The sequence below is a fragment of the Pseudorasbora parva genome, chromosome 1 (assembly GCF_024679245.1).
Source record: "Pseudorasbora parva isolate DD20220531a chromosome 1, ASM2467924v1, whole genome shotgun sequence".
Taxonomy (NCBI): Eukaryota; Metazoa; Chordata; class Actinopteri; order Cypriniformes; family Gobionidae; genus Pseudorasbora; species Pseudorasbora parva.
Window position 1 is genome coordinate 632,075 of NC_090172.1, and position 18,750 is coordinate 650,824.

The window sequence follows — 18,750 nt, forward strand, 5'->3', positions numbered from 1 at the left end:
AATGATCTGCCAATGGGGTGAGTAAAATAATCTTATTTCTGATTGAAATCTTGTTTCTTGTTTCCGTCCCAAACATATGCATATGCAGTGTGTGTTGGTGAGATGATTGGTGTGTGAGACGTTGTTCCAGAGAGGTGTGTTATGGACAGGTTTTCCCTTTTTGGATATAAAATGACACACACACACACACACACACACACACACACACACACACACACACACACACACACACACACACACACACACACACACAAACTCCTGGCGCCGGGACTGACCCAAATGCAGGAAGAAGCAGGATTACACTGAGGTCTGGGCAGGGTCAGAGGCAATAGGCCACACAGAGCCCATATAATGGGCAGATCAGATATTAGGCAGCCTGAATCCACACAGAAAAGGTGGATGACGGATGGAGAATCCAGGGAAACGGGTCAGGAGGAGATAGGCCTCAGGGTCCCAGGCAGGCCAGAGACAATAATCAGGCAGAAAAGACCAGTCCGGGAAATCCTGAAGCCAACAACACCAGACAATCTGACTGAGCAACAGGACGAGAACGAGAGAGAGAGAGAGAGAGAGAGAGAGAGAGAGAGAGAGAGAGAGAGAGAGAGAGAGAGAGAGAGAGAGAGAGAGAGAGAGAGGGAAATGAGAGAAATCAAGCAAGGCGATGACCATGAAGAATAGCTCAGGATGGGACACATTAGGGGTAAGTGAAAATCTGACGGTTCGGCACTAGCCTGTAAGCCTAATACAAATATGCTAGCCTGCCGTGGTCATCCTCAGCTCTAGTCAGAATATCTGTCTGATGCTCCATTGGGCTGTAATTATGGGGTGTGTTTGAACCAGGAAAAGCCTCGATTGGACAGACCAACAACTAATCAGAGCAGCGGAGCGACGCATAAAGTTAGTTTCTCACATGTCAACAGAGCTCAACTGCACTGTGTTGCCAAGTCTGCGGGTCGAAGCGACCTCAATTATGTGATATATAGATCCAAGAATGCTAATTTTAGCAGCAACCTTGCCAAAATAACACGTTTTACCCCCCAAGCGCCTTTGATGCCGAGATGATTACGTTTCGGTGGACCTCAGCTGCTTCTGACTCCAAAGGCGAGTCGGAGCATACGATGGGAGCGTAGACCACCTGAACGTGCTTGCCCTGTAGCGGTTTTTGAGGCGGCCCAGAGCAAGACGTACTGCCAGTAACTCGAGGCAATTGATATGCCAATGCGGTTGGGGCCCGGTCCACAGACCCGAAACCGCATGCCCGTTGTGCGTGGCACCCCAGCCGGTGAATGAGGCATCTGTGAAAAGCACAGCATGCCTGACGGGTTGAAGGTTTGGCAGCAGTAAGGAGTAATGGAGACCCGGTACTAGGGGTTGAACGACTTCCATTTTTTTCAATTTGACATTTATGTGATGAAAGTCGAGTCGCCTAGTTGCTGATGACGCCATTAATGAACAAATAAGCCTGAGCCTCGAGCTGAGATGCGAACACAGAACAGCTATGGCATATGATGACACAGCACTGCCCATAAGGTTATTGATCCTACATGACAGCTTCAGTATCAGTTCTTTTGTCTTATGGTCGTTATATTTCTCACAGATTTTTGCTCGTTCTGAATAAGATACAGATAAAGTAGCACAATAAAGATTACACCTGAAGGCATTAGTGAGTGATTGTGTGTGAATTAATTCTACCTGCAGCGTCTCTCTACTAATAGTGAAGCTGTGAGTTTAGTTATCAAGACATATATGCTAGAACTTTTCAGTTTTCAGCTTCATGGCAGAGCATTAAGGTCGACTAGTTGGTGCAACCCCTACCCGGTACTGTCCGCCCACCTCGGGACTCGGCGATGGAGCCAGTGTTGAAGCGGTCTCATATGAAGCAATCAGATGCCATATGCCCCAGGAGCCTGTGAAAAAGTTTCAGTGGGACCACTGTCCTGCCTTTGAACATATTCAAGCAGTTGACCGGCTGACCGAATCCAGCTTTACACCGAGGTAAGAGATCCTCTGAGTAGGACAGAGCTTGCTCTTCTCTCGGTTGACCCGAAGGCCCAACAGGCTGAGGTGTCTGAGCACCATGTCCCTGTGTTCGCACAACTGCTCCCGAGACTGGGCGAGAATGAGCCAGTCGTTGAGGTAAGTGTGTATGCGAACGCATTCTCTGAGCAGAACAATGACCGCCTCCACGACCTTTGTGAAGACCCGAGGCGACAGGGACAGGACTTTGTACTGATATGCCTTCCCCTCGAACGCAAAGCATAGGAGCGGTCTGTGTCTCGGGAGAACAAAGACATGCATAAAAGTACGTGTCCTTCAGGTCGATCGCTACGAACCAATCTTGGGGACGGATGCATTCGAAAATGCGTTTCTGCGTGAGCATCTGAACAGGAGTTTGTGCAAGGCCCCATTCAGGACACGCAGGTCCAAGATTGGCTGTACTCCACCCCCTTTCTTGGGTACAACGAAGTAGGGCCTGTAGAACTCATGTCGGCTGGAGGAACCGGCTCGACCGCGTCCTTCGCCAGTAGGACCTCAATCTCTGACCGCAAGACCTGAGCATCGCAGCTCCACACAGAGGTGAAGAGGATCCCCCTGTACTTCGGAGGCCGGCGAGCAAACTGAATGGCGTAGCCGAGTCTGATGGTACGAATGAGCCCGTGAGACGCCTTGGGAGAAACAGCCAGGCCCCCAGAGACCGAACATGCGGGACCAACGGCACCGCAGACGTACCTGGTGTGGGCAGCGAGGCGGAGTGCTCTGGGGCGGCCCGGAGTGTTGTCTGAGTACTCCCGTTCCTCCTCCCGACAGTTTTAGCGGGTCCCTGAGCGGGTTGGGTGCAACCTGCTGCCCGGGTGGAGGCAGCAGCGGGTTGCGGGGCAGGATATTCTTGATCACCTCCGTCTGCTTCTCTAATGAAAGATTGGTATCAAAGAGCACACCCAGGTTCCTCACTGACAACGAAGTGTGCGTGTGTGTGTGTGTGTGTGTGTGTGTGTGTGTGTGTGTGTGTGTGTGTGTGTGTGTGTGTGTGTGTGGGCTGGGAATCCCCACAAAGATGGCAATTTTCTCTGCTTAGAATTGTGTGATGAGGGCTTGACAGAGCAGTCATCGAGTGTTAGACAGTATTCTCGGTTACTACTTGAGGAGCTTTTTTGTCCAATAATTAAAAATTCATTTTTTTCTGAATTAAGTTGCAGGAAATGACTGGTCATCCAGTGTTTTATATCAGCTCTTCATTCCGTTAATCTTGTGAATTGGTAGGTTTCGTCAGGGCGTGAGGAAATATAGAGCTGAGTATCGTCAGCATAACAATGAAAACTAACGCCATGCTTCCTAATGATATCTCCCAGTGGAGCAGATACAGGGCAGCGGTCCTAACACTGAGCCTTGCGGTACCCCATACTGAACTTGGGAGATCTGATCTTGACAAAGCCGCCGTAAAGTGTTAGACAGTATTCTAGGCTACTATACTTGTGGAGTAAAAACCAGATGTTGTGACCCAATACACCGATCAGTCTAACATCTATTACCTCAGCCTCAAAATCCTTAAAGGTAGAGCGGCAAAAACGTTTGGCTTCCCGCAGTGTAGTTCCCTATTCACAGACACGGCCGACCAGAGCTTGACCACATGAAGTCCTCACAGAGATGGTGAAAACCAGCAGACAGGCCAAAGGAAACCAGTCAAGAGTCGATAACTCAGGGTCCAAAACAGGGAAAAAACACTGGACCATCCGACAAATGCTGGCTAACAACGATCTGGCACAGACATGAGGAATAAAGGAGGAGGCTAAAGAAGGAGGTGAGGAACATACATTATAACAAGGAAGCAAAGCGGAGCCATGTTCTCGACACATATGGCAACTGAACAACAAATATATCCCAGTTTATCTAAGTTTGCATTCTAAATAGACTACGGCATCTGAGTGAATGATTCATTTACATTAAAACAAATGCCACTTGTTTGATATTTTGTGTCCAATCCACTGACACATCTTCCAATTTATATGTATTTCACTTCAATATTTCCTCATGAAAATCAATGGCCTTCTCTGATCCTATCAAAGAATTTCCAACTACACACACACGGAGAGAGAGAGAGAGAGAGAGAGAGAGAGAGAGAGAGAGAGAGAGAGAGAGAGAGAGAGAGAGAGAGAGAGAGAGAGAGAGAGAGAGAGAGATACTGTGTGTGTGTGTGTGTGTGTGTGTGTGTGTGTGTGTGTGTGTGTGTGTGTGTGTGTGTGTGTGTGAGCCTGTTTATGTGGTTTATGAGGACACAAATTTGTATAACTACATGGGTATTACACTGGTATTACACTATAAATGTGGTTTATGAGGACATATCAAATGTCCTCATAATTCAAACGGCCTTAAAAACATACTAAATGATGTTTTTTTGAGAAAGTAAAAATGCAGAATGTTTCCTGTGATGGGTAGGTTTAGGGGCAGTGTGTGTGTGTGTGTGTGTGTGTGTGTGTGTGTGTGTGTGTGTGTGTGTGTGTGTGTGTGTGTGTGTGTGTGTGTGTGTGTGTGTGTGATGGGTAGGTTTAGGGGCAGTGTAAGGGGATAGAAAATACGGTTTGTACAGTATAAAAACCATTACGCCTATGGAGAGTCCCTGTAAACCACATAGACCAACATGTGTGTGTGTGTGTGTGTGTGTGTGTGAGAGGTGTGATATATGCAGAGGGATCGACAGACGGAGCTTGAAAAGAAAAAGGGAGTACGAGAGAGTAAAGTGAGAGTGATATATTGTGCTTTAACGGCCCCATTGTTCTCCTAAATGACCCGGGAACTCCGACCCCAGTTTAGCTTTGGTGAGAAAATGTCAGAGTCAGATATTTTAGGCCACGGTGCACACACACACACACACACACACGCACACACACACACACACACACACACACACACACACACACACACACACACACACACACACACACACACACACACACACACACACACACACACACACATCAAACACTGAATATTGACTCTGACTTTATTGAGTGAACCGCTTTGATTCAGAGATAGACACGTTTGGATAAAAGTTAATCATCATCTGTCGGTGCGCATCAGTGTGTGTCGAATCGATCCCTCACACATCTGTGTGTCATATACAAACCCGATTCCAAAAAAGTTGGGACACGGTACAAATTGTGAATAAAAAAGGAATGCAATAATTTACAAATCTCATAAACGTATATTTTATTCACAATAGAATAAAGATAACATATCAAATGTTGAGACATTTTGCCAAACATTGGCTCATTTTGGATTTCATGAGAGCTACACATTCAAAAAAAGTCAGGACAGGGAGCAATAAGAGGCCGGAGAAGTTAAATGTTCATATAATGAACAGCTGGAGGACCAATGTGCAGCTTATTAGGTCAATTGCCAACATGATTGGGTATAAAAGAGCCTCTCAGAGTGGCAGTGTCTCTCAGAAGGCAAGATGGGCAGAGGATCACCAATTCCCCCAATGCTGCGGCGGACAATAGTGGAGCAATATCAGAAAGGAGTTTCTCTGAGGAACACTGCAAAGAGTTTGAAGTTATCATCATCTACAGAGCATAATATCATCCAAAGATTCAGAGAATCTGGAACAATCTCTGAGCGTAAGGGTCAAGGCCAGCCTGCAGTCCAGATCTTTCTCCATTAGAAAACATTTGGCGCATCATAAAGAGGAAGATGCGATAAAGAAGACCTAAGACAGTTGAGCAGCTAGAAGCCTGTGTTAGACAAGAATGGGACAACATTCCTATTCCTAAACTTGAGCAGCTCGTCTCCTCAGTGCCCAGACGTTTGCAGACTGATATAAACAGAAGAGGGGATGACACACAGGGGGAAACACGGCCACGGCACAACTTTACTGAGATGTGTTGATGCCATGAAATCTAAAATCAACTTATTTTCCCTTGAAATTATACATTTTCTCAGTTTAAACATTTGATATGTCATCTGTGTTGTATTCTGAATAAAATATTGACATTTGAAACTTCCACATCATTGCATTCTGTTTTTATTCACAATTTGTACAGAGTCCCAACCTTTCTGGAATCAGGTTTGTTTGACCAGTTAGGATACTAATGAAAAACTGAAATTACACACACACACACACACACGCACATGTCGTGTTTTCATGTTTTATGGGGACATTCCATAGGCGTAATGGATTTCATACTGTACAAACTGTACATCCTATCCCCTTACACTGCCCCTGCCCCTAAACCTACCCATCACAGGAAACATTCTGCATTCTTACTTTCTCAAAAAAACTCTTTCTGTGTGATTTATAAGATGTTTTCCTCATGGGGACCTAAAAATGTCCCCACAACGACAAGGATTTCGGATATTGCCATCTTTGTGGGGACATTTTGTCCCCATAACGTAGGGATTACCAGGCCGCACACACACACACACACACACACACACACACACACACAGAGATAACGAGAAGTGATTTCACACTTTAGCCCTTGTACTAACTTCCTATGAGTTGATCAGCTGAGCCGCTTCCCTCTCCTGATCTCTACAGAGATAACACACACACACACACACACACACACACACACACACACACACACACACACACACACACACACACACCTACAGTTATTAATACATAAATACTTACAGTTAAAAATTTTACTCCCTAATTCGAACTCTAATTCACGTCCAGACAACTAAAAAATATGGCTATGCATCGCACACACACACACACACACACACACACACACACACACACACACACACACACACACACACACACACGGCTCTATAATTTCAATTTCCATCATCCGTGTGTTGAGGCATCATCTGAGAGTTTCTCAAATGTGTGTTTGGTCCTGATGTCAACACCTCACAGTACTGCCTCAGCACATCTCACACTGACCGTAACACACACACACAGACACACACACACAGACACACACACACACACACACACACACACACACACACACACACACACACACACACACACACAGAAAGCCTGTATCAGATGGCCTTGTGAACTCACAATAACACAAGCGCTATCAGCCGAGCTATATCTGGCATCCCTGCCCTATAACAACAATAAATACAGACGGACTGTGTCCAGCTCACACACACACACACACACACACACACACACACACACACACACACACACACACACACACACACACACACACACACACACACACACACACACACACACACACAATAGATGCATGTTCCAGCACACAGTAACAGCTCTATACATCCTAATGTTGAAATGAAGAGCTAAATCTCGCTATAAACTGCACCAGCTGAAACTAGTTGATCATTGATCATACACTTGTGTTACACATTTACATATTTCTGCAAAATACCGGAGAACACAAGTGGCACAGTTTACCCCGCAGCGAATATGCATTCGAAAAATATTCACGCTCTGACTAAAAACTGTAATTAGCATACGTGTAGTTCCTAATTTACAGACAAGATTCAGTTTGATGTCCAGGATAACACAAAGACAGAGTTTGACATTGTATGTAAATGCTGAGACCACACACACACACACACGCACACACACACACACACACTTGCACTCTCAGTTGGAGTATAAAAATACCAGAGAGATCAAAGAAACACAGTCTGCCCTCACCCCACCCACCTAACACACACACACACACACACACACACACACACACTGATTAAATATACACGTTACACATTACACACACACACAGACACACACCCCAATTAAACATACACATTGCACACACACACACACACACAGACACACACCCCAATTAAACATACACATTACACACACATACTGATTAAGGCCTCGTCCACACGAAGCCAGCGCTTTCCCAATCCGATCATTTTTTTTCCTTGTTTCAAGAAGTATCTGCCTCCACACGGGATTAAGAAAACGGACTCAAAACGATGTAGTTTGCATGCCAGGCCAGTGTGTGGCGCTGTAATTCTTCCACAGAAATACACTAAAAACGGAGAAGAAGAGTTGTGGCTAGCAGGGGTATAGCAGTGGTCGGAGGTGAGGCACAATCTCACAATAAAATAACAATAAATACATTTGTTACTTATCAGATGTGTTTTAATAATGCCTACACCTACCCCGACCCTAAACACACCCTTACAGTACTGCAGATACGGTCATTAAATGAGGCGATATTGATGAGCTTGCCCGTAGTGTGAGGACATCACCGTTTCAGAAAATATACGGATTGGCTGTACACACGAAAACGGAAGATGATCGTTTTCAGATTTATCCGCTTTGGGACCCGGTTTCGAAAAATATCGGATTCATGCTTCAAAACGCCGGATCCGTGTGGACGGAGCCTAAAATTAACCATTACACACACACACACACACTCACAAACACACACACACACACACACACTCACAAACACACACATACACACTCACTCACATACACACGCACACACACACACACGCACACACTGATTAAATATACACATTACACACACACACACACACTCACAAACACACTCACTCACATACACACGCACACACACACATGCACACACTGATTAAATATACACATTACACACACAAACACACACACACAGACACACACCCCAATTAAACATACATATTACACACACACACACACACACACACACACACACACACACACACACACACACACACACACACACACACACACACACACACACACACACACATCCTGATTAAAATTAACCATTACACACACACACACATACACACTCACTAACATACACACACTCACTCACATACACACGCAAACACACACACACTCATACACACGTACACATTCTCTCTCTCTCACACACACACACACACTCACACACGCAAACACAATCACGCACACACACACACACATACACACTCTCTCTCTCTCTCTCTCTCTCACTCTCTCTCTCTCACACACACACACACACACACTGCCCCTAAACCTACCCATCACACACACACACACACACACACACACACACGTACACATTCTCTCTCTCTCACACACACACACACTCACACACGCAAACACAATCACGCACACACACACACATACACACTCTCTCTCTCTCTCTCTCTCTCTCTCTCACTCTCTCTCTCTCTCTCACACACACACACACACACACACACACTGCCCCTAAACCTACCCATCACACACACACACACACACACACACACACACACACACACACACACACACACACACACACACACACACACACACACACACACACACGCTGCCCCTAAACCTACCCATCACACACACACACACACACACACACACACACACACACACACACACACACACACACTGCCCCTAAACCTACCCATCACACACACACACACACACACACACACACACACACACACGCTGCCCCTAAACCTACCCATCACACACACACACACACACACACACACACACACACTGCCCCTAAACCTACCCATCACACACACACACACACACTGAGCAGTGAAAATCCTGTTTATTTTATACAGATAGTATGTTTGTTGATGTGTAAAACATTCACCAGCTTTACTGGTTGCAGCAATTATTGTGGCTTTTATTTATTTATTTGTGGATAACAGAAATATGGATATTTAAAAACACATCACAATAAACAAGTACAAAATGTTTTAATTTGTGTTGTAAATGAATCAGATAATGCTAAACTGTGTGTGTGATGTAAACACTGGGAGTCAGACGGCTGTAATCACCTGCTCTGCATTAATAAAAATAATAATAATAATAATAATTTTAATATAAAGATTTAATAAAGCCTTTAATATTGAACTCGGATGTCCGACCTGTGACATCGGAGCAACCCGGAGACGCGTCATTGACGTCACGCCCAAGAAGTCCATCTTCAAACGAGCATGGCGTGTCAAAATATTACGTTTATATAATTATTATACTCTCATTTCTGCTTCTCGTCAGCTGTTTTGTGTAAATGTGGTCTCTTTTTGCCACAACTGCCACAAACTCCCGCTCTTTGTGTTATGACGCCATCATGTGGTCAACACGTGAACGTGACGTGTGAATGTGGAGGCTTAAGAGAAATAACGAGGAGAATAAGTGTCACTGGTAAAACCGTTTGCGCTATAAACGAGTGTTTATGATTATTAGAATACATTAAAATAATATGAAAACAAGTATAGTCTTCCAGTTTGCACCCTAATATCCCAAATATCCCAAAACACAGATCATTCCCCAATTTTCTCCCAATGTTCCCATTTAAAAATTAAATGAAAATAAAAATAAGAACGTTCTGCAGGTTATGTGATGGTTTTATTTTTATGCTGAAATGCGTCATTTTTTTGTAAACAAAGTATATTTTGCAGATACAGTTTATTAAAACCAGCATTAGATCAGTCAAAAAATATTATAATTTTTAGATAAATCTTAATATATTTATATATATATATATATATATCTTACATTCTTACAGAACATATGTGTGTTTGTAATTAACGGTCTTTCCCGCGCGATTCAGTCCTCACAGTAAGCCGCGAACTCGGGTAATTTTAAAATTAACGGTCATTTCGTTTCACTGACTAACATTAGTTTATCGACCTCTTCGGTGAATAATTGCTTTTAATTCATATATATATATATACGAGAGGAAATAGTGTAAATTCACTGATAATTGACACGTCTAATTAAAGAGAACATTACATTAACCAATTCGGTTTTTGTTTTTTTTGTACTGACCAAAAGTGAGCGCAAGTCCCGCTGTGGCAAGAAATTATTTTAATGTTATATTTTAATGCTATAGTTAGTCTTTCACAATTGTTTTTTTGTTTTTTAATTACGCTTAACAGAAAATATGGTACAGTGATATGTTACGAAATCTTACAAATTAATGTATAAAATCTATTTAATCCTCCATATGACGGTTTTTGTGCTGGGTTTGTAGTACTTGTACTGATTATTATAGACTGACGCATACTGGATTATTTAATTTATTTTGTTTAATATGGTTAAATAAGTTTACATGAGCTTATCAGAATATGTTTTCAAATGTTTTACAATCACCCTATATCCATAAATCTGAGCGACGCTGATCAGTGGATGTGTGTGTGTGTGTGTGTGTGTGTGTTTGGGGATTTTAGGGCAGGGTTTGTTGACGGAAAGGTGTGACCAGAACACAAACAGCTCACAAAGCTTCCTACAGTCTGTGCATGAAGAACAGATTATTTATCTCTGTGTTTATTCACAACCGGTTAAACGCGGTCAGAGTTTTAATGTTTTTAAAGAAGTCTCTTCCGCTCACCAAGGCTGCATTTATGTTATTAGGAACAGAAAAAGAGCCGTAATATTGTGAAATATTATTAACATATAAAAGAACTGTTTTCTATTTGAGTAAAGTGTGATTCATCATCACTCCAGTCTTCAGTCTCAGATGAGGATTTATGATCAACACACATTTATGATTATTATCAGTGTTGAATTTCTTTTTTAGGATTCTTTGATAAATAGAAAGTTCAAAAGAACATAATTTATCTGAAAATAAAATGCTTTTGTAACATTGTACTACCATTTAAATGTTTTGGGTCGGCAAGAATGTTATTTTATTTCTTTTTTGGGGTAAAGAACTTAAAGTAATGAATACATTTATTCAGCAGGAATGTATTAAATTGATCGAGTGACAGTGAAGACATTTATAATGTTAGAAAAAGCTTTATATTTCAGATAAATGCTGTTCTTTTGAACTTTCTATTCATCAAAGAATCCTGAAAAAAACTCAACATATAAACTGTGTTGTTGTCTCAGCACTGATAATAATCATAAATGATCATAAATCCTCATCTGAGAATGATCAGTGAAGGATTATGAGACACTGAAGACTGGAGTAATGATGATAAATTCAGCTTTGATCATGGGAATAAATTATATTTTAAAATATATTCAAATAGAAAACAGTTGTTTTATATTTGAATATTTTTTCACAATATTACAGCTCTTTTTGTATTTCTAATAACATAAATGCAGGTGATCATAAGAGACTTTAAAACATTAAAAACTCTGACCGTTCTCAGACTTTGACCAGTAGTGTGTGTCAACCTGCATGTCATCGATTAATCAAAAGCATTAAAGTCATTCAACAGATATTTTATTTATATCATCATAAAAATAAAAAAAATTCACAAGTAAAACAAAAATATAAATACACACCGAACCTTTCAACGTGTTCACACTGCAAAAATTGCTCTTCTTATTTAGTATTTTTTTCTTGTTTCCAGTCCAAATATCTAAATAATCTTAAATCAACTAAATAAGAAGAGAATTTTTTGCAGTGTGTCCGCAACATTTGCATTACATACAGAGGTGGACAAACTACACAACTTCATTACTCGAGTAAAAGTACAGATGTATTTGTTTTTAAAAGTACTTAAGTATCAAATTTCCTTTTTTATTATTATTGTATTATAGTTGTATAAATGCACATTATGCCATCATGGTTTAAGCCAGTCAGTGACGCTCCATCTGACATACTAGCAGACGACTAACTTAAACTCATTTAAATACTTGTAGAAAAGTTACAAAGCTGTTGTCACTTTAAGGCCGAATGCACGGATCCAATACACTGATACACATCTGATATTCTCACACTGTTCACCTTCACTGAAGACAGAATCAACTTTGTTTATGTGAATACTCCACTAAATGAGCATTTGGACATCCGTCTTCTTCCATTTTGCTCTAAACTATAAATCAGTGTTTAATAAATGCTGTGAAATCATTGAACTTCACGAGACTCTACAAGAGTGATTCCTGAAAGGCTTTCTGCAAAAACCCAAACACCTTTAAAAGAAGAAAAAAATCATCTCTGACTTTCAGAGCTGCGACAGAAACGACTTTCCACTTCGAGGACCTTGATAGAAATGTAGTGGAGTAAAGAGGACGATATTTGTCTTTCAGATGGAGTGAAGTTAAAGTCAGAAGATTACAGAAAAAATAATACTCCAGTAAAGTACAGAGACTCAAACAGTGAACTTCAGTACAGGACTCGAGTAAATGAGCGGTTATGGTCCAGATCTGCTATTATATAATAAATAAGCACAGGCAGAATGTCCTCCGCTCAGCATTGCAGTCTCTGGATGGAAGAAGAATCGTTTAAAGTTGGCTGTGCTCCCGGATTGAGGTATTGGTCAAACTCGCTTCGGTCCAGCTGATCCAACATGTCGGACCTCACCTGGTCCAGGTAGAACTCCAGAGACGGCCCGCCCAAACACAACACACACACACACACCTGCGGCTGCGAGAGCGGTGCCGATAATGAGGACGATCCTCCGTATGAGGACGAGGACTGGCTTCCAAATGGAGACCCAGAGTATGGCAGATGTGGAGCATAGCTGAGGTGGAAAGAGGCGTTCTGAAAGCGGGCATCTGAAGCCATCTTTATTCCTCCGCGTTTGCTGCACTTCCGCCGGCGCGGCCGGTATTTGTAGTTTGGATAGTCGATGGTGTGCTGGATTCGGAGTCTTTCTGCCTCCTGCATGTAAGGACGCTTCTCAGCCAGAGGCATAGCCTTCCACGTCTTACCTGCAAACACACACGGGTTAGCTTTAAAAGTCATGCTTATTATACACGAGGGATGCACTGATATGAACGTTTTGGCCGATAACGGTGTGATCATAGATATATTTACATAGATGTCTCATAGTGCCTGTGTGGATTGGTCGAATGAGGCATCTATGTATATATGCACAGAGACACACTGATGTCTTAAGACACGAAACGATCGCTTTCTGCCAGAAACACAACAATATGTGTGTTATTTTACACCTCATATCAGACGAATCTCATCTAGTGTCCCCAACGTTATTACTTCCGCCGAAGAAGATCAAAATACCGGAACAATCATAGATATATTTACATAGATTCCTCCTCATTCGACTGATCCGTGCAGGCACTAATGAGGTATCTGTGTAAATATATCTATGATCGCGGCGGTATTTCGACCTTACTCAGCGGAAGTAATGGCGATGGGAACACTAGATGAGATTCGTCTGATATGAGGTAAAATTTTTTTTGCTTTTTTGATGAGTTAAAACAATGTTAAAGCATAACTTATTGATAATATATATTTTTACAGTGTGCACCTGTATTTTCTTTGTTTTGTGTGTGTGAAGTGATTTCAATTGTTTTTCAAAAAATTCCAAATTTTTGGACAAATGTTCTAATTGATGACATTAAAAAGGTTCATATATCAGCCGATTGCATTCACTCTAAAAAATGCTGGGTTAAAAACAGCCCAAGCTGGGTTGAAAATAGGCAAACTCAACAATTGGGTTGTTTTAACCCAACGGTTGGGTTGAATGCTTGGCCATCCTGCGGAGTAGTTTTTATTTAACTCAACTATTGTTTAACTTACTATAGGGTTAGGGTAGGATGAGTGTTTCTGCATCAGTTACTGTTATTACTTTATGAGTACATGCAACATATGTAAAAAAAAACACACAAAAAACAATGCTGGGTTGTTTTACCCAAATTAAATAAAAAATGGACAAACCTACACAGTAAAAAAATATTGTTGGTTTAACTTTAAAAAGTAAGTGACGTGGTTGGCTTTTAAATCTTGAGTTAATACAATGAACATTTTTTGAGATTCGACAACCTTTATTAAAATATTATTAACAGAGTGTGTGAGCATATTGGGTAAGTGTGTGTTTTATTTGTGATGACGCAGCCAAATTGTGCTATTTTCATGATTTATCACATTTTTTTATGTGGTTCAAAGACAATAATATTTTGAGTTTCTAGTTATTAAACGCATTTCCTTCATTGTATCAACTCAAATTTTTTTATTTAAAAAAACTCAACATTTTAAGGCAACCGGGTTACTCACTTTTTAAAGTTAAACCAACAAAAAATGTTTACAGTGCAGGAAACTTATTTACCTTCTTATAAGAACGTTTTGGCCGATTTGAACGTTTAAAGTGTTTTAACTCAAAATAAGTTAAGCAATTATCTGTTTGTTTGTTTGTTTGTTTTTGTTGTTGTTTTTTGCAAGACACACAACTCATTTTTTTTAAAGTTATTTTAATGTAAATGTAAAGTAATAAAACATCCAACTACTTAAAAATGTAAGGCTGCAACTTTTTATGCCGATAAATCTAAATCCAAATTATAATATAATTTTTGAACACCTGATTGCAAGAGTTCCACGTGTCCCAATCACTCAATCATAATGCCCTCGCTATCACTGCAGCCGATATATGCGGACACAGATGCTCTTTAGTACTTTATAGAGTTTGTCTCGTTTACAGTCTAAATATCTAACAAATGTTAAATCAAGATGCATTTACTAGATCAGTAAAACAACATGAGATATTTTTCCTTGTTTTCTGTGAAAAATATCAAAATGAAGAGAGTTTTTGCTCACTTTGCTTTCTGACTTTTTGCTTCATTTTGATATTTTTTCAACAAAACAAGAAAAAATATCTCATGTCGTTTTACTGATCTAGTAAATGCATCTTGATTTAACATTTGTTAGATATTTAGACTGGAAACAAGACAAAAATACTGAGTAAGAAGAGCATTTTGTAACAACACTACAAAAATGCTCTTCATGCATAATCTTGTTTATTATTATAGATTATTTCTCTCACCCCATTGGCAGATCATTTTGCCTGTTTTAAGCAAAAACTCTCTTCATTTAGATATTTTCCCCCAGAAAACAAGAACAAATATCTGATGTCAAATTACAGTGCAGGTTACTTATTTTTTTAATAATCTTTTACAGTGTACGAACATTTTGGCTGATAACTGATAATACACTATAAAAAATAAATAAAAAGAAAAAATATATAGGCTATATATATATATATATAATTAAGAAGTTACATTGTTTTAACTCAACAAAATAAGTTAAGCAATTGTCCAATTATTAGCAATATTTCTTTGCAAGTTATACAAGACACACAACTCATTTTTTTTAATTTAATTTATCTACTGATCTAGTAAATGCATCTTGATTTAAGGATTGTTAGATATTTAGTTCTAGAAATGAGCCAGAATGACTGAGTAAGGAGAGCGTTATTTGCAGGGTCTGTCATGTTTGTCTGTGTTTGAGAGTTTCTCTCACCGAGTATTTTGCTGAGGTCGGTGTTCTCCAGCTCCGGGTTGAGCTGCGCGAGGCGTCGCCGCTCCTCTTTGGTCCAGATGATGAACGCGTTTAACGGGCGTCTGACGCGCGTCGCCGCCACCGCCGCCTCCGGGCTGGAGCCGCCGGACTCGGACCCCGCCGACACCGGGCTCGGGGGACCGGACACCGGGCAGAGCGCCGAGCGGACCCGCGGGGCTACAGAGAACCGGCACGGAGGACTCTCGAGCATCATCCTGGCGGGGGCGAGCGCGATGCGGTCCACATACATGCTGAAGCTCAGATGGTCCATCGCGGGAGCGCGCGGGCTTTAAGAGGAGCGCGCACCAATGAGCGCGCGGAGGAGGAGTGCGCTAAAGGTGTGAAGTTTCACCTCAGAGATAACGAATATAATAAACATTCACACACTGCAAAACATGCTCTTCTTACTCAGTATTTTGTCTTGTTTCTAGTCAAAATATCTAACAATTCGTAGATTAAGAAACATTTACTAGACAAGCAACAGTGTTTGTCTTGTTTGGGGGAAAATAACTCAAAATGAAGAGAGTTTTTGCTTAAAATAAGATAAATAATCTGCCAATGGGGTGAGAAAAATAATCTTTTATCTTTTTATTTATCTTATTTTAAGCAAAAACTCTCTTCATTTGGAGTTATTTTTCCCAAAACAAGACAATTACTTTTACTTGTCTAGTAAATACTTCTTGTTTTAAGAATTTTTAGATATTTAGAAACGAGACAAAAATACTGAGTAAGAAGAGCATTTTCTGCAGCGCACAATACAGTTTTATTTATATAGCACATTTAAAAATCAACTGGTAAAACATTAAAGCAAATAAAATATAGTAAAGTGGAATACTTGTAAATAATAAACTGGAAAAGCCCAAATGAACATCCGGGAATATTGAGTTTGTGCGCGGATGGGATATAATAGTCACAAGAGTTCTGATAAAAGCAGATCAGAATACACACATTCACTTGCTCTCTCTCTCTCTCTCTCTCTCTCTCTCTCTCTCTCACACACACACACACACACACACACACACACACACACACACACACACACACACACACACACACACACACACACACACACACACAGGAACATTTGCGTCTTCATTTGTTTTATTTGCGCGAACGAACATTTTGCGGATGTATTTTCTGCCCAAAAATTATGAACGCGCGCAAAACAAGAACAAACGAAATATTAATGAGTGATTATGTTGTAATGAGAGTAGGTGTGTGTGTACTAACATGTGTATAATAACACCTGTGTGTTCTCCTCTGCTCAAAAATATTTTCCGCTTTAAAAACAAAAGAATAAAAAAGATTTAGATGCAATTTAATCAGTCGTAGCCTAACACTGCAGCCCATTAACAATCCTTAATAAATGATTACAGTAAATGCCTAAAGATTATTCCGATAAATTTGATGTCATTTTAGGCTACTAATAATTAAACCGCGTCGATTAATAAAGGGGCGTACTTTTTTAAATATTATGCATTGTTTTAGTAAAATGATTATTTTTTGCCAAATCATTTTGTTTAGTGCTTTTGTTTTTCTCTTACATACAAAAAATCAACAATTGTCCTCATATTTTGATAGTTTAATCGACAATAAACAGTTATAGCTGCATAATGAATCCAGTATAATATGCATAAGCAGAACATAAATGAACAAAGCCATCATAAGGCGAGTATATGAGGCCGATGAGAAAATGGCACCATCTGCTAAAAATAGCCAACATTGTAATTTTAAGGCCTTAGCAGAACGAAAGCATATTAATAAAGACTGCATCATTTTATAGTTAAATATCCCTGAGATTAAAATATGCCGTTTTAATCAGGACATTTTTTGTGTAAAAAAAATATTTTAAAAAAAGAAAGTAATCTGGTGTCCTTAAAATGTTGAGTTAATACAATGAACATTTTTGAGAATCGACGATCTTTATTAAAAGATTATTAAAAGGGTGTGTGAGCATATTGGGTAATTATGTGTGTGTTATTTGTGATGACGCAGCCAAATTGTGCTATTTTCATGATTTATCACATTTTTTATGTGGTTCAGATTCAATAATATTTAGAGTTTCTATTTATTAAACACATTTCCTTCATTGTATCAACTCAAATTTTAAGGCAACCAGGTTACTTACTTTTTAAAGTTAAACCAACAAAAAAAAGTTTTTCCATGTTTGAATTAATTTGGGTTAAAACAACCCAGCATTATTTTTATTTTTATTTTTATATATGTTGCATGTACTTATAAATGTAAATATATATTTTTACAGTGTACGTGTATTAAAAGAAATAAGATTGAAATAGTAAAATTCCGATTAAAATACACACATGTGTGCTTTATGCACAGGCAAATATGCTTATTAAAAAGTGCATTTGACCAATAATTAGTGTTCAACGCTATTAAAAGCTCGGTGAAGACGATTAAGACAAGTTCAAGATGATCATATATTTCTATAGATATGATCTAATATACATATACACCTGCATATCGCTGTTGGATGCAGAGCTCCAGCGCTTTATCCATAACCCGCACATTATTACACCAAAAGCAGCCGAAACTAACATTATTGTAATCACACTGCGCCGCTCGCGCTAATTAACTAAAGCCATTATCGCGCCTAATG

At 40.2% G+C, this 18,750-nt stretch overlaps 1 protein-coding gene across 1 annotated transcript; it reads right to left on the reverse strand.

Annotated features, from left to right (window-relative positions):
• Positions 1-13,085: 13,085 nt before the first annotated feature.
• On the reverse strand, positions 13,086-16,383 carry sox32 (SRY-box transcription factor 32). The gene is made up of 2 exons (XM_067447711.1): positions 16,095-16,383; positions 13,086-13,549 (listed from the first exon to the last, which is right to left on the reverse strand). The coding sequence occupies exons 1-2, from the start codon at positions 16,381-16,383 to the stop codon at positions 13,086-13,088; spliced, it is 753 nt and encodes a 250-aa protein (XP_067303812.1).
• Positions 16,384-18,750: the final 2,367 nt, after the last annotated feature.

Excerpts from the sequence above, each read along its gene's own strand:
- sox32 (XM_067447711.1), bottom strand. The coding sequence starts at position 16,383 with ATGTATGTGGACCGCATCGCGCTCGCCCCCGCCAGGATGATGCTCGAG. Across the intron at positions 13,550-16,094 it reads CGACCTCAGCAAAATACTCG|GTAAGACGTGGAAGGCTATG; the intron begins GTGAGAGAAACT and ends GTGTGTTTGCAG.